This window comes from Danio aesculapii, chromosome 11 (assembly GCF_903798145.1).
Source record: "Danio aesculapii chromosome 11, fDanAes4.1, whole genome shotgun sequence".
NCBI lineage: Eukaryota > Metazoa > Chordata > Actinopteri > Cypriniformes > Danionidae > Danio > Danio aesculapii.
Window position 1 is genome coordinate 29,919,428 of NC_079445.1, and position 25,134 is coordinate 29,944,561.

General features: G+C 35.0%; 1 protein-coding gene across 1 annotated transcript in view; it reads right to left on the reverse strand.

Moving 5' to 3' along the window:
* Window positions 1–25,134, reverse strand: part of arhgef10la (Rho guanine nucleotide exchange factor (GEF) 10-like a) — a 248,459-nt gene that overhangs the window by 195,758 nt on the left and 27,567 nt on the right. Inside the window, exons 7-15 of the mRNA XM_056467799.1 lie at window positions 23,963–24,090; window positions 21,197–21,280; window positions 17,981–18,089; window positions 14,364–14,467; window positions 12,389–12,466; window positions 9,130–9,309; window positions 7,077–7,193; window positions 5,280–5,372; window positions 303–473 (exon numbers count right to left, since the gene is read on the reverse strand). Coding sequence (XP_056323774.1) covers window positions 303–473; window positions 5,280–5,372; window positions 7,077–7,193; window positions 9,130–9,309; window positions 12,389–12,466; window positions 14,364–14,467; window positions 17,981–18,089; window positions 21,197–21,280; window positions 23,963–24,090 — 1,064 coding nt within the window. The remainder of the gene's footprint in view (window positions 1–302; window positions 474–5,279; window positions 5,373–7,076; window positions 7,194–9,129; window positions 9,310–12,388; window positions 12,467–14,363; window positions 14,468–17,980; window positions 18,090–21,196; window positions 21,281–23,962; window positions 24,091–25,134) is intronic.

Sequence of the window (25,134 nt, forward strand, 5' to 3'; positions counted from 1 at the left end):
ATAATTAAGACTAAAGCACTGTGACGTTTTCTGCTTGTCAAACTCAAGTGTAACAGTTAATGTGATGAACCACATCTGTGGTTCCCTACAATGAGAGCAGTGCAAACACGATGACCTTGGGACCAGCTGGTGTAAAGTAATTGCAAAAAGGTCTACGAAAATAGGAAGTCAGAAAGAAACCATGAAATGGTTTTGTGATTAGGATTTACACTCTTCTGATTACATCAAGGCGGCAGCAGCATCATTCTGCCATCACAGCTGAAAAAAAAAAAAAAAAGCATGCATGTGTGTGTTTTCCTCACCTTGCTGAGAGAACGGTCACTGACACAGCGGGCCAGCTGCTGCGTCTCAGTGATCTGATCAGCCACCCTTTTCTGCTCATTGAGTTTCTCAGCGAGGGTCTCCAATTCAGTCAGAGCCAGTTGCAAGGGCAGTCTGTCCACATGGCCAGTGGGAGTGTTCTTCAGCATGTCCTAAAGGCAGGGAACACAGAAAGTCAGGCCCTGATCACACAGAATGCTTTTTTGTTTTTTTGCTTTTTTGCAATGAAAGGCAAATTGTTTCTTTACATTTACATGTAGTCATTTAGCAGACACTTTTATTCAAAGTGACTTGCAAATGAGGATAAAAAAGCAAATCATCAGAGACTAGCAGTTTATAAATGATAAATTACTACATGGAGTAGTCAAATTTTGTATTATATTTTTATCAGTGACTGAATTGTAAAAAACTGAGCAGAAAAGTGATTGATGACATTCCTTTTTCTCTATTGTCCAATCAAATTAATGAAATGCAGGCCTTTTGTTAACAGTTTAAAATTTACAGATGCTTGAAATGTCAGGAGACTGCAATGATGGAAGCAAAACTTGTGTTTTCTATTGACAGTGAGCATTTAGTGTGCTGTTTATGTGACCTGGGTGCCTTGCATTTTAGTCACCTTATGCACCTTGCATTTTTTGTATTCAGCTGAGTTAGTAATGCAGAGCTGACCCCAAAAAGGTCTATCAGAGTATACTCAGCACAAGAATTAACTCTCATCGTTGACTCTTTTGTCTCTTTTTACTTTATTACATTTACATGTAGTCTTTTAGCAGACACTTTAATCCAAAGTGACTTGCAAATGAGGATAAAAAAGCAAATCACCAGAGACTAGCAGTTTATAAATGATAAATTACTACATGGAGTACTCAAATTTTGTATTATATTTTTATCAGTGACTGAATTGTAAAAAACTGAGCAGAAAAGTGATTGATGACATTCCTTTTTCTCCATTTTCCAATCAAATTAATGAAATGCAGGCCTTTTGTTAACAGTTTAAAATTTACAGATGCTTGAAATGTCAGGAGACTGCAATGATGGAAGCAAAACTTGTGTTTTCTATTGACAGTGAGCATTTAGTGTGGTTTATGTGATCTGGGTGTCTTGAATTTTAGCCACCTTTGCACCTCATATTTTTTGTGGTCATCAGAGCTAGTAATGCAGAGTTAACCCCAAAAAAGGTCTATCAGAGTAGACTCAGCACAGGAATTAACTCTCATTGTTGACTCTTTTGCTGTGTCTGAAATCACACAGTTTTTTTTTTTCAGTAATTTTCTAGTACATGAAGGTGTAGTTTATTACTTATCAACAAATAAATGAAGCAGGGAATTCAGGTACTAATAAATAAATGAAGCAGGGAATTCAGGTATATTTGCAAAACTGATATATTGCACTGAAGCTGTCTCAGAAAACACACACATACTGTAGTTTTGTCCTACATGCAGCACAATGCACTCAGAAATAAACAACAGTCCTGTTGATTTTAATTATACATACCTCTGTACCAGTTTTGTAGTTTAACTGATGTTATATTAATGTAACATCTTATATACATTCGGGTTTCCATTAACCTATTTCAGCTCATAACCTTTAAAACCATAAAAATCATTAAAAATGTACAGTGAATTTAAATAAATAAGTATATGTTGCTGTAATTTTTAACTCTCATGTTTGAACATCTTTTTTTAAGACAGAGCTTTTTTTTATTGTCCAATCAAATGAATGGAAAGTTGGGCCTCCCATTTACATTTCAAAATGTACAGTTGTCGAAAATGTCAGGAGACTGCAAAGATGGAGGAGAAACTTGTGTTGGATGTCAAAAAACAGCACCTAGTGTGTTAATGCAGATGTCAGGTAAGTTGCTTTCATTAATTTAGCAGATTCAGTTGTTGCAGCAACATAAAACAAACACAGAGAACAACCCTTCTCTAAATAAAGAAAGGTTATCCAAGAAAGGTTATCCAAAAAAGCAGTGCATTTCCCTTTACATTTTCCTGAAAACTCATTGTGTATTCGGGCCTTTAACATTAAAAAGAAAAAAAATTAGCAAGCTAATGGTAGTAATGAATGCGACTATCACAAAGACAATGTATTCGCCATTGTAATGTAATATAGCACTATTAGCATTCATTTAAACCCGCAGGTCCCTTCACTTTCACTCAACAGCAAGAAAAGAGGGTCAGAATTACAGTAGCAGCTCACGTTCAGGAGAGAAGCATGTTACCAGCCCTCTGGGAATCATTACCTCTGAAACAACCATCTTTCACAGACTCTGACAGAGAGACAGTGGAGAAGGACGAGGGTAACATAGACAGTACATGCAATACAGGATTCCAAATTACAAAAACATTTGGCTTATTTTTTTTTCCTGACATGTTTTAGCCTTTACTCACATATAAGCATATTAATGTCATTTACAACTCAGTCAGACAGGCTGCAATTAAACTACAAGTACAAATGGCTACTATTGCATGCATAACAATACAGCGTTGTTTATTGAATAGTATAGTAATAAACAGTTTTTTTTATTACTTCAGTGTTGTAATTTTGATATTTTCTGGGGTTTAAAATTGTTGCTTTTTAGTATATTTTCAGTTTTTTAGTACCAAAAGCACCTGTTAATGTCTTATTCTGTAAAATTATATTATATGAAATTGGGATTGTATTGCAAATAAACAAATTGAAAGAATAAAAACATTATTCAACATGTTTGAATTATCAAGAAACTATTATTTCAGCATTTTAGTTTTATCATTTTGTGTTTAATTCAATACGTTACTTGCTGTTTCTTTGTAATATTTGTAAAAATTATTTGAAAACTGTTTCTACTACATTTCTTTTCTTTCTACTGTATATCCTTATAGTTTTCTTTACATACTGCATTGTTGCTTTTTTTTTTTTTTGCATGTTTTTTTCGTTTTATTTGAATCCCTTGCATTTATTTGACTCATGTCTAAGTCACAATAATAATTACGTATAAAATTAAGTATCAAAAAAGTAAAAATCAGCAACCACTGCATTATATGGGAAAGAATAGCTTAGCCATTATATCTAAAATATCTGTTCTTGGTTAATTTAAGCAACTAAGAAAAGATAGCTCTTAGTCTGCCATCATCAGATGTTATCAAGTATAATCTGCTATTAAACTTAGGCTATTTTATAGTCAAAATGTCTAAAAAGAAATCTAAATTCATGAGTAATCAATGCCTACTGAAGTATGAAATGAAGTGCCATAGTTTAGTGGTTCACTTGTTCCTTGTCCATAATAGAAATTAAGAGAGAAAGACAGTTGTGTGGACACTTTGCAAATGGAAGTTTAGTGAATTTGTCAATGTGATATTTCTAAAGCAGATCATAAATGAGATTTCAATATGTGACTTGCTTTTGAAACTTTTTTCCCACAGAAGGATGACAATTTTGAGGTGAAGTACCTAATTTATTTTAGCGATGAGGATGCTTATGATTATGATTGATTCATTCACGTTCAAGTTATATTTCTTAATAAACAATCCTTGTATTTCTTAAAACAACAATCATATAAACTGGTATTTTTAAGTTTGAGGATAACAAAGTATTTTGATTTGTTAAAAGAATTAATCATATTAAGATAATTAAGCTGAATTTAACATGAAAAATAAGTTCTTCAATACTGCTGTTTTCATCGAAGTCCATTCTGAAATATATCCATTCTAAATGTTTTAGGAGATCTGCCTTTAAAGACATCTTGATTTTGTTGGCCCCCATTTTACAGCTATACAGCTTCAAATCCTCTTGGAAGGCATTTCATAAGGTTTAGGAGTGTGTTTATGGAAATTTCAACCATTCGTCTAGAAGCACATTTGTGAGGTCCAGCACAGTTGTTGAACAAAATGATCTGGCAACACAGTCTCTGCTCTAATTTTTTTAAAGGTACTCTTTTAGGTTAAGGGCAGGACTCTGTACAGGCCAGTCAGATTCTTCCACACAAAACTTGCTCGTGTCTTTATGGACCTTGCTTTGTGGATTAGTGGAGAGCGTAACAGGAATTTTGTAACGGGGTCAAACCCAAACTATTCCCACAAATTTGGAAACATGACATTGTCCAAAATACCTTTGCATGCTGAAGAATTAAATGTTCCTTTCACTAGAAATAAGGGACCAAGCCCAACACCTGAAAAACAACCCTTGCACTTGGGGATGTCAGGCTTGGATGCAGCTGATCGGTCCTGAAAACCAGTTCAAAGATGCTCTCTACACACTGTTCTTGAGCTAATCTGAAGGCTACAAGAAGTTTGAATGTCTGTAGCTACTGACTCCATGCATCCACTTCCGTGTGCCTCAGATATTATGTGGTCTACAACTTTATGGCTGAATTGCTGTTGTTTCCAATTGCTTCCACTTTGTTATAATATCACTGAAAGTTGACAATTGACATATTTAGTAGCGAGGAAGTTTCATAAATGAACTTTACACACTGATAAATTGCCACTTGTACAATACCACAGTACTATGCTAGAATTCAATGAACTCCTAAGCGTGACCAATTCTTTCACAAATGTTTGTAAAAGCGGTTTGCATGCCTAGGTGTGTGATTTTATACACCTGTGGCAAGTGATTGGAACACAGTTCAATGATTTAGAGAGGTGTCCAAAGACTTTAGCACAAGCTACATATACAGTATATCATGTTATTCATAAAGTTTTCCAAACAAGCTGCACTGTCATAATTAAAGATGAACATTTTGAAAACATCCTTCAGATGTTGTGTTGGCCTTGAAGAATCACTGATATAAACTCAATGCTGTTCCACCACATAAGCCAAATAAAGAGCAAACCCGTGAACTAATAAGCTGCTAGAAGACCTGGCATGCTCTTAGCCAGTCCTTCAATTTCTAATAGACTTGCCTGGAAACTAATTTCCAGTCACTTGAAAGAGCGCGCCCCCTTCAGAGCTCTAAACGACGTTTATGGGTAAATACTGACCTGCAGGAGGAGTATGAACTGTGGAAAGCGCTGAATAGGCTTCACCATCAGACCATAGAGGGTTATGCGGTCAACGCTCGATGCCTGCTTCCTCTGTGAACATAAAGAGAAGCACCCACACTTTAAAAGAAGGTGAAGAAAAAGCAAATGGTAGACAGAGTCATTTCCACATATAGAGCAGAGGAATCTTGACACTCTAGATAGTCAGAAAGGTGGGTGAAGGTTAGTATTAAACTATCGATTCTTTGGCGCCTGCCAGCAGACTCCGGCTATCATTAAACGCTGCACTGTCAGAGAGCACTTGAGAGCTTTCCAGTAGGTTTCAAAGCAGGATATTAGAGTACTGTTGACTGTGCTTGTGAGGTTCAGTCACTTCTGTAGTTGATAAAGATTCCAGTCAGTCTCTAAATTTGTTGCCTTGTACACATCTTTGTGCTTTATTGAATTTAATAGAACAGATAGCCCGAGTCTCATATATTAACAGGTAAAATATTTTGAATTAAAAAGAGCAACACTTAGAAAGTATACGTGGCTTCCCTGAAATTATCCAAATAAATACTTGTTTTAAGCAATTCATGCTTTAATGAGTTCGTCTGCTTTTAATTAGTCTTTGTATTTTTGAGATAAAATATTATATTTTGAGATAAAATATTATAACAGGTATAATATTATTATATAATATTTGAGGTAATATTATTATAGAACATAAAAAGAACACTTGACACAATTACTTAAGACGTTACACAGCATTGGATGTTTATAATTGCATTTAATAGGAAAACATTTCATGCTTATTTACAAAATGTTTATGCTTGGAAAAAAATCTGCCACTGCAGTTAGACAAAATACACTTTTGTTTAATTTTAACTTTTTACTATAGAATTAATTAATCAAATATGGACCCCACTGCCTTTCATTGTTTACCCCTAAAAACCCAGAAAACGGTCTGTAATGATATGACATCCCAGCAGTACACAAAGTTTAAAGGAAGTAGTTCACCCAAAAATGAAAACTCTGTCATCATTTACTTACTTTTTTTCATTTCCTTTATAATTTGTTTTAACACATTTTAATCTGTTCCATGTTTAATCAATTTTATTATTATTTTTTATTTTCTTATACTTTTATTCCTATTTATGTAACGCACTTTGAATTACCACTGTGTATGAAATGTGCTACATAAATAAACTTGCCTATCCCTTTACAAGTGTCAAATCTTTATGAGTTTCTTTCTTCTGTTAAATGAAGATATTTTGAAGAAAGCTGAAAACCCAGAACCATTGACTTCCATAGTATTTGTTTTTACAAGTTTTACAGCTTCAAAATATCTTATTTTGTGTTCAACAGATGAAACATTTTTTACCTTAACTCACATAATTTATGACTCTCCTCAGTCAGAAAGGCTAGAGTTACACTAGAAGTACAAATGGCTACTATTGCATGTAATAGCATTTATCACACCACCGTTTAATAAACACTAAGTTTCCAGTGACCTTTTTGCTGTGAGACGATCATGCTACCCACTGCACCAGTGTGACACCCTACATGCAGTTTCTTTGTACTTATTTCTAAAATTAATGAGCAAAAACTCTTTCTACATTTTTTCATTCTATATATTGATGATTTTCTTTACATTCGGTGTTTGTGTGTGTGTTTTTCTCGTTTTGTTTGAAGAACTTGCATTTACTTGCACAGACTCGTGTCCAAGGAAAAAGACAAAGCTTCCCAATGTCTAAAAGATAGTGAGCAGATTTTTGCTTCTTGAATAGGCTACTGGCAGCAAACATCAGCTCTTACCTTGAGGAACTCCAGAAAGGCTGGTTTAGACATGCAGGCTTTCTTAATGAGGGCCATGGCATTGGTGAAGTTATTGACGTAATCACTATAAACGTCCAGCACCATAGACTTGGAAAACTATGGGGAAATCGAGAGAGAAAATTACTTAGAAAAACAATTCCATCAGCTTTTATGTTCATTTTCCACTTTGCTTAAGCATCTCTCAACATGCATGCTTTCTCCTTCAGAGCTGAGCATGCTCTTGAATTTTGCTGTCGTGGTGGGCAGGCCACTATAAAGGTGATTACAGGGCAAAGGGATGGAAGTAAACAGTAATTTTAGTGGGGTATTTATGCAGCGCAGCACCACTGTTTGCCATCCCAGGGACCTAAACATCTTTGACAGTCCATTACTGCCGGGTGTTTTAGAGCAGGCAAAATGGCAGCCATCCATTCGCTCTGCTTTGATTGAAGCTGAACAGACCTGCTGACAGCAGCAGTGCTTGCAGGACTTGGAGAGGACATTAACGAGCCACAAATAGATATTAACCCCTGTCAAACTCTACCTCCCCTCTGGGGCCGCTGAGTACAGCAGGAAATGATACACACAGGTAAAGATGTTATTATCAACAAACTCACAGGGCAAATTCACGAAACAGTTGCAACACCTTGCAAAAAAAGATTAGAAACTATCGACGAAATTTTACTCCAATGCTGCATTATTCCATTTCAAAAGTTCCCAAAAGAACTGTGTTTATACTTCATTGTATTGCAATATTGCAATTGTACTTAATTTTACTTCTTAGTTATACTTCTATATACTGCATTTGTACTGAAAGTTTACTTCAGTTTATTGGAGTTATTCTTGTAAGGGGGGCTCATATAAAGGGGTTATGTCTTTCCAAAGAAAACAATAATAGGGTATCTGCTGTCTCTACAGTAAATCCCCACAAACCTACTCTGTTCTGATTGGTCAGATGGCCTAATCTGTTGAAACCATTACCATATGTGAATTTTAGCTCCAGAGGCTTCATCAGCACTTGTAATAAACAGTAATACAAACAATTACTATAGTATTGACCATATATAAGTCTAGCAAGAGTTCTCATCCTAAATGAATTTGGGTTTTTTTTGTGACCACAGAAAAACAGTACCACCTTAATTTGTTGATAACACAAACAAAACTCTTTCAGGTCTCAGCTACAACTACAGTGTTCGAGGGGTCTATGTAGATGTTGTACACTGGAAGTCAATGAAGGCCATATGCTGGCATTATACAACTTTGTAACAAACCTAAATAGATTTGTGTAGGAAGCAAGACTGGAAATTCTGATCTGAACTTCATTTCAGGCAGTTCAGATTATTTATTTATTTAATTTTTGAAAGACTCCAACTTTATCGAGCACTTTGATCTTTGAAATTTGCAGACCTTTACATTCACAAACAGCTATGTATACATTGTATAGTATGTGGTTCTGGATAGATACTAGGTTTTGTGATTACCTGTTTTCTAAAGCAACTAAATGCAATTAAATCATGCTTTCAGTTGCTGCTAGTTCAACCTTAGCAATTTCGACCCGCAGTGTGTACATATGCACTTGACAACAGAAAAATTGTGCAAAGCGATGCAATATGATGCGTGTCGTGCAGTTTGTGGGTCTATTTTCTGCTTTTCAATGCACAGCAGTCTGTCTAGGGTAGTTCTTTGTCCTCCAGGGACTTTATAAAGACCACTAGTGCTATGCAATAAAAGCAGGTCAAAGAGGCCAAATGCACTCTTTTAACAGAAGAATAATGAGAACTGCTTATGGATGCTGCCTGTGAGGAGGGTCAAAATAGAAACCTCATTCATTAGTCCATTAGACGGCCTGCAGCCCCAATGGTGCCAACATTGTTACATTGGTAGGAGACAGCTATCCTCACTCATTGTAATTGGCAAAGCTTTTAAAGCAAACTGGAGCAGAGAACTGTTAGTACCTGAAACAGCTTGATAGTTGAGAAGCAAAATAACACAATACTCAGTTTTCTGTAGTGCAGTTTCGAGGCCAGTCATTTTCAGGCATTTTCATACTCACTGAAGCTACAAACAGGTCCCCAATCTTTTCACAAGAGTCCCATTCGGCCACCCGAGATGCCAGGGCTATCTGGAACATGGAATGACACTGCGTGATCTCTCGTAGACGGAAAAAAATGGGCCGGATTTTCCTGACACTGAGGATCCGAGGCTCAGCCTCCATCAGCGGTCGCTGGTATTCCTTAAGGACCGTGAGAAAGGAAGACATTTCTTATTTATGACATTATCCAGAAATCTTTATATTTATACATGAGGAATAATTCATTTACAGCTTTGACTCCCCTAACCTTGACGAGAAAGAGATTAAAAATGTGGTGAATTAATCTTAACAGCAAGGTGAACAAAAATCAAGTCTCACTACGCATTATCCATTTCATTCATTTGAATGCAAGAATCAAAATGTCCAATTTGCATATATGAATACATATTTGAAATACAGTACTGCTGGTATTTGAACACATGGAGATGTATGCATAGATATCTTGATTCCCCTACTTATTTGAAGCCATTTTCAGGTTTACTTTTATGATTTAGTAAAAAAAAAAAATTTACGCTGCATGAGCTCTTCTTTGTTTCAAGCTACAGGATGTTGGATTTATTCAGTCTGTTTCACTTTATTAAGTATAATACAAAAAATTACGATTCAAAAGAACTCTCCTGAAATCTCCTGTCTTTGTCTGTGGAATCTGAAACACCAAAAATATTTACGTAAATAAAAGGGGAAGAAAACAGGAAAGTCAAATCTGTACAAATTTTCTCACACTGAAAGTCAGCATGAATTGTAAGTTAATTCTTTTATCGTGGCATACATCTGATTGAAATGGTTTCTGCATGAGGAAAAAAAATGCACGTGCATGTTGATGCTTGATTTTGTCTTTTGGGAGCCGACTAGAATGTTTAAAGATGGGTGTTTGTACTCAGTTGTGGAGGATTATTGTCCACTAGAATCACTATCACCTTCTGATAATAGAAAAGTATAGACATGTAGCTCATATTATACTGGATTAAGGCTGATTATACTTCTGCATCATGTAAAGTGGTACTTTAGGTACTGCATAGCCTTTGTAAAATCATATACTGTACCTGAAGTGGACCCTGATGCACTTTTCTCAAAAAATGTAACTACAGATTGTAATAACACAGAGTTTAAGATCTGTGATTCTTGCTTGGTAATAGTCACAAGTGTGGGTGAAGCAAATAACCATGTGGCAAAGCTGGTGGAGGAAATGGTTAACAAGCGATGCAGTGCAAACAGTGCAATACAGAAACCCCACTGCCAATAGTGTTTCATACGTGTTATTGCCAGAGCAGTACAGATAGAACTCAGAAGTGTAAGTGCTTATAATTGCATTGGCTATGTGCAAGGTATACACCGTGGAGTACGGCATATCACTCAACACTCTCAGAAATAAAGGTACAGAAGCTGTCACTGAGGCAATACCTTTTCAAAAGGTACAAATTTGTACCCAAAGGGTTCATAATGGTACCTCATAGGTACGTTTTAGGTACATTAGAGTACTAATATGCCCCTTTGAGGTACCAATGTGGATTCTTTGGGTACAAATATGCATCTTTTAAAAAGGTACTACCCAAGTGACAGCTCCTGTACCTTTATTTCTGAGAGTAAACAAAGAAGATTTAATCAAGATTTAGACCCTTTTCTGAAGGAGGATCTAATTTAGTTCCCCCAAATGGCATTGCTAGAGGTAAAATCCTGGAGCGCAAACACCAAAAAACAAGTATATCCACAAATAGCAACTGTGAAAAAGTTCCTCATGTGTGTAAGCCCTTATAATTCTCAATTATCTTGACTTGTTAATGCTAATTTTCCTTCTGATATAGGGTTTGACTGTATTGCAACATTCTCAAACTCACATTAGGCTCAGCTAAATGTTTGTTTAGGCTTGATTCCCTTAAATTGCAAAACAAGAAGTGATGCCCATAGATAACCAATAAGACCTAATCTTTAAAAGCAAAGACATTTTGCTAGTTAGACTGGGGACACAACAGATTTTTCATGGCTGCTTTCTTTCCTAGCCTGCAGTCTCCAGCGCTAATGAATTATCGACAAAGAGAAAATAAGACAAAAGATGAGGCAATGAGACTATTTCTTTTACTAAAGATCCGTCTACCCGCAACAGCACTGCTAAACTTAATTACACCACCACCCATTCCCCCTGCTTTGGGGCCATTTTACGTGATCTAACCACCCTAGACCATGTCTAGCATGCTATAAAGAGAGCTGGGATTGTAAAGTACACCCGACAGAGCTTTGATTTGACAACAAAGCTTGGAGATAGATCCTGAGTGACTAGATTTCATAGAGCGTAAAGCTGTCATTGATCTGTGATTCAATTTTAGACGGTGCCTGTGCCTTCAAAGGAGTGTGATAACAAACGCTTTTCTCTCCAACCACTAGCTGAGTTCAGAATTATGTGTAATGAAACTCCCCACTATGAAACCCATCAGTCCCGCGTGCTTCTATTTAAAGATGGCAAATGTGTACGCAAATTCATATTAAAGACAATTTATAGCGTTATCTTTTCTTTTGAGGCTTTAAAAGCTGGATTTGTACTTATCATTAAAATAAAAAACTCTAAATTTACTTTGAGTGATCTCAGAAACACAATTTAACCAGAAAAATTGGTAACAACACATTTTAAAGGCTTAAAGAGGAGCTATTATTTATAGCCCTTTCAAAAATGTCCATTCATTCATTTTCCTTTGGTTTAGTCCCTTGTTTATCAAGGGGTCGCCAACAGAGGAATGAACCGCCAACTATTCCAGGATGTGTTTTACACATTACGTTTTACGCAGCGGATGCCCTCTTAGCCGCAACCTAGTACTGGGAAATATCCATACACACTCGCATTCATAAACTATGTCCAATTTTGTTTATCCAATTCACCTATAGCACATGCTGTCCCTTTCAAAAACAATTTATACAAATTAACAGTGACATTTTGACTAACTTTTTAATGTACATAGAACAAACATTTTGAAAAACACTAATTGTCACTTTAATAATAATTCATCTCAAAAACAAAACAACGTTTTATACATATAAAAGCATCTGAAGTATCAAAGCATTAAATTCCAGTTTGACCTTAGTATACTAAAGAACAAAAAAGACACTGACAAATTACTGCAGTTGAACCTCATCAAAGGTTTTTTGTTTGTTTGTTTTTCAGTTTCACCAATAAATCTGCAGTGATACAGGTAGATGCAATGGAAACAGAACATTAAATTATCTATTTTACCTGCAGGATCCTTTTAAGAGAGTCCAGGTAACTTCTCTCACTTTGCACAATGGAGCTCAAAATATGGCGTCTAACAATCTGTGGACGAGATGAATGACATTCATAAAAAAAGTACATGTAGCACTTCTGTTTTTTGTAAAATAAGCCTTTGTGACGTCATAAATGCGTTTACTGTCATATTTTGCTAACTTTAATGCATTATTTTTTACTAAAACAGTGTCTACCTTATCTATCTATATAGTTAAATCTATACAATTGAACAAATATAATATAGCCTCAAGTTTATTATACAACATTTATTTAATTGTAATAGATATACCTTTGTATGAATTTGAAAATGAAAATGTCATCATTTTGTTTTTTGCAGTCACTAACAAGCTTTTGTCCAACCAGCTGACACATTTTCAAAACTCTAAACACAATTAACACAGCATCAGTCTTTTGTGGCCATGCCATTCACACATTTTTTTTTTTTTTTCATCCAATATGCAGTCAGTGAACATTTCCACAATGCTTATGTTTTTGTTGTATTTATGAATGTTAACACACAACATCCCACAATAGCAAAAACAATATTCCAAACCTTAGATACGGTATAAAAACCTCTGCTTCTGCAATGATATCAGTTCAAAAAAAATATCAAAATATATCTCAACTGATAATAAACAAACAATTGAATTGAAACACAGCTAATTTATGTTGGGTAAATTGGGCTAACCATAGCTGATTCAAGTCTTGTTTAGACTCAGTGGCAGGGGTTATTTTTTCTATTATATGTACACTTACTGTACACAGTAAAAGGACTGAGGGGTGATTTTGATGAAAACATGTGGCCTGACCCTGAAGATCGCAGAGATTATAACAGTAATTTTGTGCTTTTTTTTAGATCCCCCTTTTAATCTGGGCTTTTTGCTGCTGTGTATATGTTCAAAATGCTCTTGTGTGTTTTGTGGATATTTTGTTCACTGTAAGAATTACTGTAAAACTTTTTCCGTTCTATCATACAGTGTTTCTACTGTACCTCCTGTAGTAAATAGTAAAGGAAAAAAATGTATATGATTTTTACTGGAATGCTTTTGAATGTGAATATTACTGTACATGTAGACATACAATTCCCAATCAAGAAATTTAGTGTCAAAACAGTAAATACCTGTAAAACTGAAAGTCTCTGCAGTTTTTGTAAGGTAAACGATAGCCAGTATTTTGAAACCTGGTGTAGTTTGATTGACTGCTTGTACTTTGCGAAGCGAAAACAAATGTTATTCTTTGACAGAATAATTTCGAGTCAGATTTCCAGTCAGATGTTCCAGTCAGAGAGTTTGTGTGTTCAGAGAAAGATGGGCTCTATTTTGAAATGAAGAGTTGGTATATATTTAACAAAATTATTTTTGAGAAGAAAATTATTCATTTGGCCAGTTTTGTTGTTTTGTTAATGTCTTTTGTTTTGCTTTTTTTTTTTTTTGTCGTTACGAAAGTCTCTATGTCAGATTGCGCGATTTTTTTCTTGCTAAAATCTTGACTTGTCGTGGGTAACAAATGTGTCAGACTGCACTTACCTTTCCGATTAGTCATCCCGTGACGTCTACGATGAGCATTATTTCCCAAAGCACAAGTGTTTGCTATAATTGTTATCTTAATTTTAATGTATCTTTTGTTGGTCATTTATCTAAAAACAAGAATAGCGAATAACAATTGAGGTGATGCACTTCCAAACAGGTCTAGAACACAAATTGGCATGAGATTGTGTTAGTTGTTAAATAAAACAGTAATCTAGCCTGAATAAAACTAAAGTGAAATATTCACAGTTTCAGAGAAGCCTATATTTCAAGCGCTTGTTAGGGATTGAAATATATTATCTTTATGCCAATTTTACTACCTTAATGGTGGGTCCCTTAAATGTGTATATTTTGGCTTGGATTACATACACAAACAAGCTAAAATACACTTTCATATCAATAAATACATATATACACACCTGCTGGCTGCTTAGTCCATCTGGCATTGGTCCCAGTTGTGCAGGTGGGTGTTTTGCTTCAGATACCATCACATCCAGATACCCTGTATCCTCCTCAGTGTCATCTGAACACAGGATACACAAAAACACGTTCAAAACATATTATGTCTCCCTGCAAAGATAAGAATACATAGTCTTCTGCTATCTTATTACAAACAGGGAAAAAAAGTACATTCAGTACAGAACAGGTGGAACTAAGTCACATCCAAACATCTTTCACTCCACACGACTACAAAGGAAAAACATCCGACATGCAATTTTGTAGCTCTTGCCAAAGGCTTAAAATCTTCAAATGCTTTTTTCAGGCTCTTAAAATTTTAAAAGAAATAACAGAACCTCCAAATCAACTGTTTAGCACTATACACAGTGTGGTGCTTCGTTAAAATTGCAATTTCATAAAGCATCGTCCCAGTTTCTATTTCCAAATGGTAATCATTCCCTATTGTGCAGAAGGACATTATGACAACCAATCCCAGCCAATTTTCCTGAGCATCAGATACCCCTCTTAGCTCATCTCACAATGTCTTATATTTAATTACCCTTTTATGCTATTTTTAAGCTTGCCAGTTTTGTATGCGTTTTAAATACTGTACATCAAAAACACATTTGTTTCTCATAATATACCGTACATTTCAAATCACCTCAAGTCTCAAACTATTTAAAGATTGAATAAACACCTCCTCTTCACAAGCCTGCTTCACTCTGATTGGTCAGGTAATGATTGGTCTACTGTTTACATGGTTTTAAAAATTTGTATCTGAATTTTGTTGTCACAATACTGTATTTTGTTACCAATCGGTACTGCAATTTTAAAAACACTAATTTTCCCCTAACATTTAACCACATTCTTAAACACCACTGATCAGCTTGTCTATCTATGCGCTTACATACAAGCGATCTGCTGATGAATCGACTGATCTTCTGGGCTTTAAAATGCTCCAGTGTCCCTGTATCTGTGTTTGCACTCGGTGAACAGCAGTGAACAGCGGTGAACTGATGACTTTTACAGCCAATAATTTCTGTTTGTAAACACAATGGCAAATCAGCTGTGTTTAAGAATGTGCTCAACAGCACTTAAATGTTGGAAAATGAAAATGGGAAATGGACATTTTTTTAAATTTCAGTACCTATTGATACCGAAATTCCAGTATCCTGACAACACTACTCCAGAGGGTTCCTTAACACTGGAACTACCAGAATTCCAAATCTGCTTATTTGAAAGGCTTATCTGAAGTAAACTTAGGTTTTTGCCAACAGAAAGCTGTTTTTGTTAGCAAGAAGTTGCTGGGCAACAAAGGCACACATACATAAAGTCACCGGGAAAAGTAGAAGAGACTGAGGGTGTACTCACAATAGGTACAGTAGCCTTGAAAGGAGCCAAAACGCTGCACTCACACCATTTTACCTTTCAAGCCAGAGCACGCTTATGTCATTGATGATGCGACTGTTCAGTTTAACAGGAAGAGAAGGGCTTTCGCTCAGCACAGTGGACATTGCTTTAGTTATATCGTTTTAGTAGTTTGGGATGCAGTGACATGCAGTCAAATATTTTGCTGAACAGATCCATATAAATTACCATAATAGTCCTTGTGCTGCAGTTATTAGGAGGTTTGCTGAAGGTGCAGCGAGTGCTTTGTGTCTTTAATAAACTATAACAGTTTGCGTTGATTGAAAAGAACGAATGATTAATAAATCCATATGAAACAGTCACTTAAAAGTGGCGTCGGGTCTTCAGTTTTGGGCTCAGGTTCTGGCACTCCTCTTCCAATCTGGCCAGGGCTGGCCAACTGAACTGCACCTGGGTCCGATTCGGAACAATCACACTTGTCAAACGAAGCGGGAAATGTGCCTAAGCACGGTTCAGATAGCATAGTATAAGTGCACCCTACAATGCATGGGGTCGTTTTGACTGCTATGGTAATTAAAGGTAGAAATACTCATAGCTCTATTGTGTTTTGTAATTTTAAAAATTAATTTCAAAATTACAGCCTCTGTAGTCCTAGTGTTAAAATCCACATGCACTGGAAGTTTCTGAGAGTTATTTCATTATGTTGATGTAATTCCACCTGAAAGGGAATATTGAGTAGGAGTGAGGCATTCTTTTTGCACACTATTCCCTCATAGCACACTAGCAGTCAAAGGGGCAAGGTTAAGAATAGCTATAGAAGCCATAGTTGATGTCAACAAAGAAGTGGCATGAGTGTGTGTGGATGTTTCCCAGAGATGGGTTGCGGCTGGAAGGGCTGAATAAGTTGGCGGTTCATCCCGCTGTGGCGACCCCGGATTAATAAAGGGACTAAGCCGACAAGAAAATGAATGAATGAAAGAAGGTGGCATATATATATATACATATATATATATATATACATATATATATATATATATATATATATATATATATATATATATATATATATATGTATATATATATATATATATGTATATATATATATATATATGTATATATATATATATATATATATATATATATATATATGTATATATATATATATATATATATATATATATATATATATATATATATATATATGTATATATATATATATATATATATATATATATATATATATATATATATATATATATATATATATATATATATATATATATATATATATATATATATATATATATATATATATATATGTATATATATATATATATATATATGTATATATATATATGTATATATATATATATATGTATATATATATATATGTATATATATATATATGTATATATGTATATATGTATATATATATATATATATATATATATATATATATATATATATGTATATATATATATATATGTATATATATATATATGTATATATATATATATATGTATATATGTATATATATATATATGTATATGTATATATATATATATATATATGTATATATATATATATATATATATATATATATATATATATATATATATATATATATATATATATATATATATATATATATATATATATATATGTATATATGTATATATGTATATATGTATATATTATATATATATATATATGTATATATATATATATATATATATATATATATATATATATATATATATGTATATATGTATATATGTATATATATATATATATATATATATATATATATATATATATATATATATATATATATATATATATATATATATATATATATATATATATATATATATATATATATATACACACATATACACATATACACACATACACAGTAGAAGCAGGTATAATTATAATTTTTTTTTATGGTTTTCAACCTCTACCTCCAATTCCCTTCTGAAAGCCGGATTTAAGAAAGAGAGTTATCAAACTCTGCCTTTTTTTTTCATGTCTCAGTCTATGGCAGGAAGACCATCTACTATATCTAAAGAGGTGTAGCTAATCAATCATGCCAAGGGGAAAAAACATTTAAAAAATGTATAATTGCCTTTTTCCTGAATATGAATTTTTTTTTCTATCAAAGGAATAGTATTCAGGAAGGGTACTTAAAAGACGATAAATTCTAAATACAAAATGATTCCTAGATTACCTGAGTGGTCCTTTTTATGTAGGAATGAAACTCTCCTCATCACAGCGATTTTGGTCTTCTCCAGGCCATCTTTCGTTCCGCTGCGTGCCGCCCGCATCAGCTGATGGACCTGCACAGGGACCAGAGGGGAACAGAGAATCATAGGAAGCCCAGCTGGAGTTCCTCCATAACCAGTGACGTGATGCACCCTTATGGTAAAAGGTCGACCATCTCAAGCCCTGGAGCGTAAACAGCCATGATTGGGTTTGCCTGCCATTTGTAACACACCAGTTCAATGCGACAGGGCAGCTGTTGGGTGTGCGCTCAAAGGGGTTTGCTTCAATCCCAGAAGATCCAAAGCAGTGAGGGAACTTCAAAATGCTGTGATATTTTTATACTTAAAAAAAGAAGGGGGCGGCCCATCTCAGCAAAAGCAGGTCATTTATAAGGAGCATGTGGAAATGTCTTGCATGAATCACATTAGAGCATTTTACACTGTTTACAAGTGTTCCCATAATAACCCACCCTCATACTTATCAAATGAGAGATTAAGGAAGCTGAAGCAAAATGGACAGCTTTATAGTGGAAGCGGTTGGAAGGGTTTGTTTATGGCAATGTTCAAAAATGAGAAAGAGAGGGATCTTCAAGGAAATCAAAAGGAAAGTTGGGAAGCATGGTCATTCAGATTACATACTGTATTTCTTTTGGAAATCCTAGTTAGTTCACCCAAAAAATTTTATTGTTATTATTACTCATGTCATCATTACCTAATTCGACCTTCGTTTTTGTTTTAAACGAAGATATTTTGGATTAAATCAATGAGTTCTCCATAGGCCACAACATTCCTGAGACATTTCAAGTCTACAAAAGGAACCAAATACATTTTCAAAACATTGTGTGTGACTTCAGTGATTGAATTGTAATAATTCAAAAGCACCAAGAACACTTTTGTGCACCCCCAAAAAATGGTGTAAAACAGCTGTTCATCCTTGTCTGCCTCTTCTAAGACAGGTCAAGTTGCGTGTTTACTAGTCAACATGGGGTACTGTCACTATAGAGTTAGCAGTGCAACATGCAAGTGTCTTATTGACCACAAGACATAGGCAAAGCAAAGTCATCTAACAGTTTTTTGGTGCACAAAAGCATTCTTGGAGCTTCACATGATTACAGTTGAACATCTTTTGACTTTGAATGTCTCATAACCATTGCTGTCAATGAAAGATGAGGGAGCTCTCAGACTTTATTTAAAATACCTTAATTTGTTTTTCGAGGTGAACAAAAAGTCTCAAGGAATTGAAATCGCATGAGAGTAATTGATTAATAAACTTTTTTTTTTAATTTGGTGAACTAGTTCTTTAAGATCTCCTTCACTCCGAAATGAGTTCTTTTATCTCAAGTGACTAAAGCTATGGTCACACTGGGCTTTGTGTGTGCGAAATTCTGTCGTACGCCGTTGCGCAAAGGGACGGGATTAAACAAGATGATTAGTCATTTTAAAAAGCGAGCGATTGTTCCATGTTTTAAATTTCTGTCCAGAGAGGTCCTGTTTTGATCCTCGATTGGTCTCACGCAGTCAAGTGATGCGATTTCGCAGGTCAGAGTTCACCAAGCTTGAACTTTGCACCGCAGCGACATGCGAAACTTGACGCATGACCTTGCATTTCCGGTCTGACGCATTCATGTGCGTATGAAGTCTATGAGAGGAAAAGCCCAGTGTGACCGCAGCTCAATGCAGGGGTGCCCAAACTCAGTCCTGGAGGGCTGGTGTCCTGCATATCATAGTTCTAACCCCAATTGAATATACCTAAACCAGCTAATCAAGCTCTTTCTAGGTATACTAAAACTTCCAGACAAGTGTGTTGAAGGAAGTTGGAGCTAAACTATGCAGGACACTTGCCTAATTACCCTAACCTGCCTAGGTAACCTAATTAACCTAGTTAAGCCATTAAATGTCACTTTAAGCTGTATAGAAATGTCTTGAAAAATATCTAGTAAAATATTATTTATTGTCATCATGGCAAAGATAAAAGAAATCAGTTATTAGAAATTAGTTATTAAAACTATTATGTTTAGAAATGTGTTTTGAAAATGGGGAAAAAAATAAACAGGGGGTTAATAATTCAGGGGGGCTAATAATTGGACTTCAATTGTACACTATAATCTTAGATTTATTCAGCTGACCTCCAGAGTGGTTACCGCTGTGGTCAAACTGTTGAAATGATATAGGAAAACAGGTTACGACTCAATTTTAATAGATTCCAAAAAAAAAAATTCTCTATTAGTCTCTTATACCTCACTAAAGTGGATCAAAAATACACAAATCTAATGAAATGTCATTGCAATTTACAGGAATAAAACTAAATTAAACAAATATAAAACACACTCACACACCAAACAATTCTGTGTGTTTAAAATATGTCTAATAGACGTCCAAACATACTATAGATGTTTTGGCTAAAATAAACCTAAAACTGGGCTATCATTGAAAATCTAGATGTCTAACAATATTCCAAAATTGACTAGTAATCACAGACAGATTAGAAAGACTTCACGTGTAGTCATTTATTACTATTTGATATAGTCTAGTTTTGGATTATTTTCTCTTACATATTCATTGACTCCCCAAATTTAGCCTTGTTTTCGCCAAAATATCAACGCTGGGCTATCTATTAAACTTCTTTTATACAAACAAACAAACAAACAAACAAGAAAACTTGCTGGTTTAGTTAGACTTGCAATTATTAAAATACATAAAATAATAAATGATTATACAAAATTATATGACTTGTGTCATTCTGTGTTTGATCAATAAAATCTGATCTATAAAGTGCATTGAACTTCTAGGTATGTTTTGCTCTGTTTGTAGGAAGCAATGAACACTACAGACACTGTGATTTAGAACTCTAGATTTAGATTAAATAAAGAGATAGAGACGGAACAACTCAAACGTAGAGAACATACCCTGTTGAAGAAGACAAGAATACACTGTGCTTTGGAAGCTGGGATGTCAGTATGCCACCATGCTTTCTGTACTACATTTAATCTTTCCAGATGAACAGCATGGTAATGTTGGTTAGCAAAACTGACCAGCATGGGCATTCACGCTGGTCTTTTTGAGCAGGGAAAATAGAGAAAGCAAAAAGGTGTAACCTTGAACGCAGGTGACTGTGATGGCCCCGTGTGATAACTCTGAGCTGTGATAACTCCCAATCTGCCCCCAAACGTGAATGAGTGTACCTGATGTTTGCCCCCCAGTCTCATGGCTAGCTCCTGTTTGGTCCTGGTGTAACGGTCTCTCAGTCGCCGCACATCAGGGGAGAGCTACAGGTATCAGCACAGCAACAACACAGGCCACAGGTGAGAGCGCAATAGCATGGTAACATGAAGGAGAGGAAGGGTCGAAGGAGTAAGCATTAAAAGTGAGGGAAGCTAAGGGATGAGGGCAAAGCAAAAATCAAACATAAAATCATATGCAAAAGAAATGATAGTCACTGAGTGCATGGAATCATTTTTGAGTGAAAGACGTCTGGGATAGACAGAGAAAGATGAGATTATGACAGAATGTAAACCTCGCTAATGCTAATTTGAGTCAAGCATGTCTAAATTTCCAAAACAAAGTCAGAGACTGTGACCAAAATGCAGACACAGACAGTCTGAATCTGATCTGTGTTTAAAGAAAGTATCTATACCATACTGCCTACTGTATTCCTGAAATCTTTCATGTGTGCAGGTTTTGGTGAAATAATTTAAATTGTGCATTAAAAAGAATTTAAATTAGTGAAAAAAAATTCTCAAAGAATATAAACAGAAAGAATTGAAACAAGCTAAACAATGGCATTTAGACAATGACAGTATTCAATCATACAATACTATTTTGGTAATGAATATGCATAATATTGTTATCATGGGCACTTTTTTATATCTAATAAAGTAACACTCACTATATATTGTGATTAAGATTCAGCAATTATCATACCAAAATGAAAATTTAAGATCATAGCATGCTTACTGCCATTGAAAAGGTTTTTAATTTTTTATTTTTTAAATTTTCTCTGTTCATTTAATAAAAAGACAATTAAAATGATCAATATTCTGATTATTTTATATTTTAATATACACTCACCTGCCACTTTATTAGGTACACCTGTCCAACTGCTCGTTAATGTAAATTTCTAATCAGCCAATCACTTGGCAGCAACTCAATGCATTGAGGCATGTAGACATGGTCATGACGATCTGCTACAGTTCAAACTGAGCATCAGAATGGGAAAGAGAGGTACTTTAATTGACCTTGAACGTGGCATGGTTGATGGTGCCAGACGGGCTGGTCTGAGTATTTCAGAAACTTCTGATCTACTGACATTTTCAAGCACAACAGTCTCTAGGGTTTACAGAGAATGGTAAGAAAAAGAGAAAATATCCAGTGAGTGGCAGTTCTGTGGGCGCAAATGCCTTGTTGATGCCAAGTTCAGAGGAGAATGTGCAGACTGGTTTGAGCTAAAAGAAAGGCAAGAGTAACTTAAATAATCACTCGCTCTTATGCATACCTCGGTTGTAGCATCTCTGAATGCATAACATGTCTAACCTTGAGACAGATGGGCTACAGCAGTATTTCCAGCAACTTGTTGAATCTATGCCACAAAGTATTAAGGCAGTTCTGAAGGCAAAGGGGAGTCCAAGCCGATACTAGCACACTCAAAATATTTTTTGTTTTTTGCTTGTTCAAACTACTTATTTAAGATAAGTTGAATCAACACAATTCTTGAGATTTCATTGGGACAACTTAATTCATGTTCAATCCACATAAGTTAACTTAATCGATTTCTGTTGGGACAACATGAATGAATTGTGTGGAACCCTGCATTTTTTACAATGTAAGGTGTACCTAATAAATGGCCAGTGAGTGTATTTAAAAAGTAATTTATTCCTGTGATTTCAAAAGGTGAATTTTCTGCCATTACTCTGGTCTTCAGTGTCATGTAATGCTTTGGAAATCATTTTAATATGCTTATTCAATGCTCAAGAAACTTTTCTAATTATGTCAATGTGAAAACTGTGATGAATGTTTTTCAGGATCCTCTGATCAAACGAAAAACACAAATCTTTGTAGCATCCTCTCTAAATCTAGTATTTTGGCTTTTTTTTCTAACAATTTTGTAATTCAGCAATTGAATTTAATAAAAAATTGGCAAACAAAAACTTACTGACCTTGACCCTTTAAATAGGAAAAAAATATTTCTACAGAGAGAACTAAGCACTAAGGAATTCCTATTATCATTTTTTGGCATAATAAAATCCCAATTTCTTTCAGTTGTAGCTTGCTTGTCCTTTTGAGTTCATTTTATTCTTAACAAGTCTACAACAGGAACACCTGACACCTTTTAACCAAAAATCATTCCTCTCCAATTATAAATGCACTAAATATGCTGGAGGAATAGCAGGTAAAACTGTGCTGAAATCACTGTGGTATTAGACTCAGCAATCTAATTCTTGCTTATCGGGAGTCGTCTGGCAGCAGGAATCTTACAGAGCCTAATTCAGCGGAGGTAAAGGTGAGTCTGGCCAAGGGAAATTGGTTTCTCAGGGACTGCCGCTTGGGCAAAGTGTTTTCCATACCAGTGTGACCTCATGAACGTGTAAGGGCAGATAACGCAGTGCACACTGAATTCAAATTTGCAGCAATATAGAGCAGTGGAAAAGTGTGTCAGTTACGCCTGGCGTTAGTAGCAATTTAGTAAGTGCTGGTCAACACTGCCCTCTTGTGGTGATGAAGCGCACAGCAAGCCTCTGCAGACCATCAAAGCAGCACAAATAAATCATCAAAACACATAACAATCAATCAGCTTGCAACCTTGGAGGGTTTAAATCTTTTTAAGGACCATTGTGGTTTATCATGATGAGGAATGTGGAAATGTGTGTAAAGATAAATCAGACGTTTGGCAAGATGTAATTATTGCAGTTGTGGGGAGTCTTGTATTAACATAAACACACACACACACGCACCTTGCTGCGGGTTGGTGGCCTCTCAGAGTCAGACTGCTCATCATAGCTTTCAAACTCACTTGAGCTCCAGCCATTATTGGGCCCTTGCAAGCCCTCCTCTTTCTGAACGTCTTCATATATCAAGTCAGCTGACAAACAGAGAAATGCAGGTTCGAGTACAGCCTTTTATTTACTGTAGGGAATCTGACAATGACAGGCTCAGAAACATATACAAAGAAACATATTATATAAGTTTATATAATATATATAACATATTATATAAGTTCACACACTGTACAGTAGATGGGCAGTGTTGGGGGTAATGCATTACAAGTAATGTAATAATATTACATTTCTAGGTAACGATTAAAGTAACGCATTACTTAAAAATGAAATAGTAATAATATTTGAGTTAAATTTTTTTATAAATGTAAATGTGAGTTCCTTTTTAAATGCGAGTTTCCTTAAAAAAAATAAATTGAATAAACTGAATTTTCTCCCTGCAGAAACAAACAGAAACCAAGATGGCAGAGCCTTACATTTACAAAGTAAACGGGGATTGTCTCAACACTCATTTTACCTCACTTCCAAGACAAAAAGTAAAAAAGCTTGAAAACACATTTCTTTAAATCAGGGGTGCCCAAACTTTTGAGAGGGGTCTGGATGCAGACCTGGTGCAGTGCAATCTGTGCTGCATCCAATGCTTTTTAATGGGCTCACCTAACCCCACCCCTAACCCTACCTCTCACAGTGACATCACTCGCTCCATTGAGTGCATTGTGTCTGACACTGCATCGCTGAGTGATGCAATCTCAGCTTGCATGATAAAGGCTGCATCCAGATACTATTGAAACTTTTTCGTATGAAGGGCCAAAAACCAAACATCACTGAGAGCTGTGGGCCTAAGATAAATATACCAAACTATTTTACATTAAAGTTGCCATGGGTAACTTCCTTATTTATTTCATAATATTTAAAAACAAATAGAAAAATGTCACTTTGAATTTTATTAACTAATGCAGTATAACTTTTTATTGATAACTTATTGCAATAAAAACATAAACAATCACATTTAAAACACAGTGGAGTTCAATGATGAATACACAAGTCAAGCAGAATCTGCCTTTGCTTTGATTTGCTCAAAGTCTCTGCATCTGTCGAGTGACTGTGTACATTTTAAACTAAGTTTACCA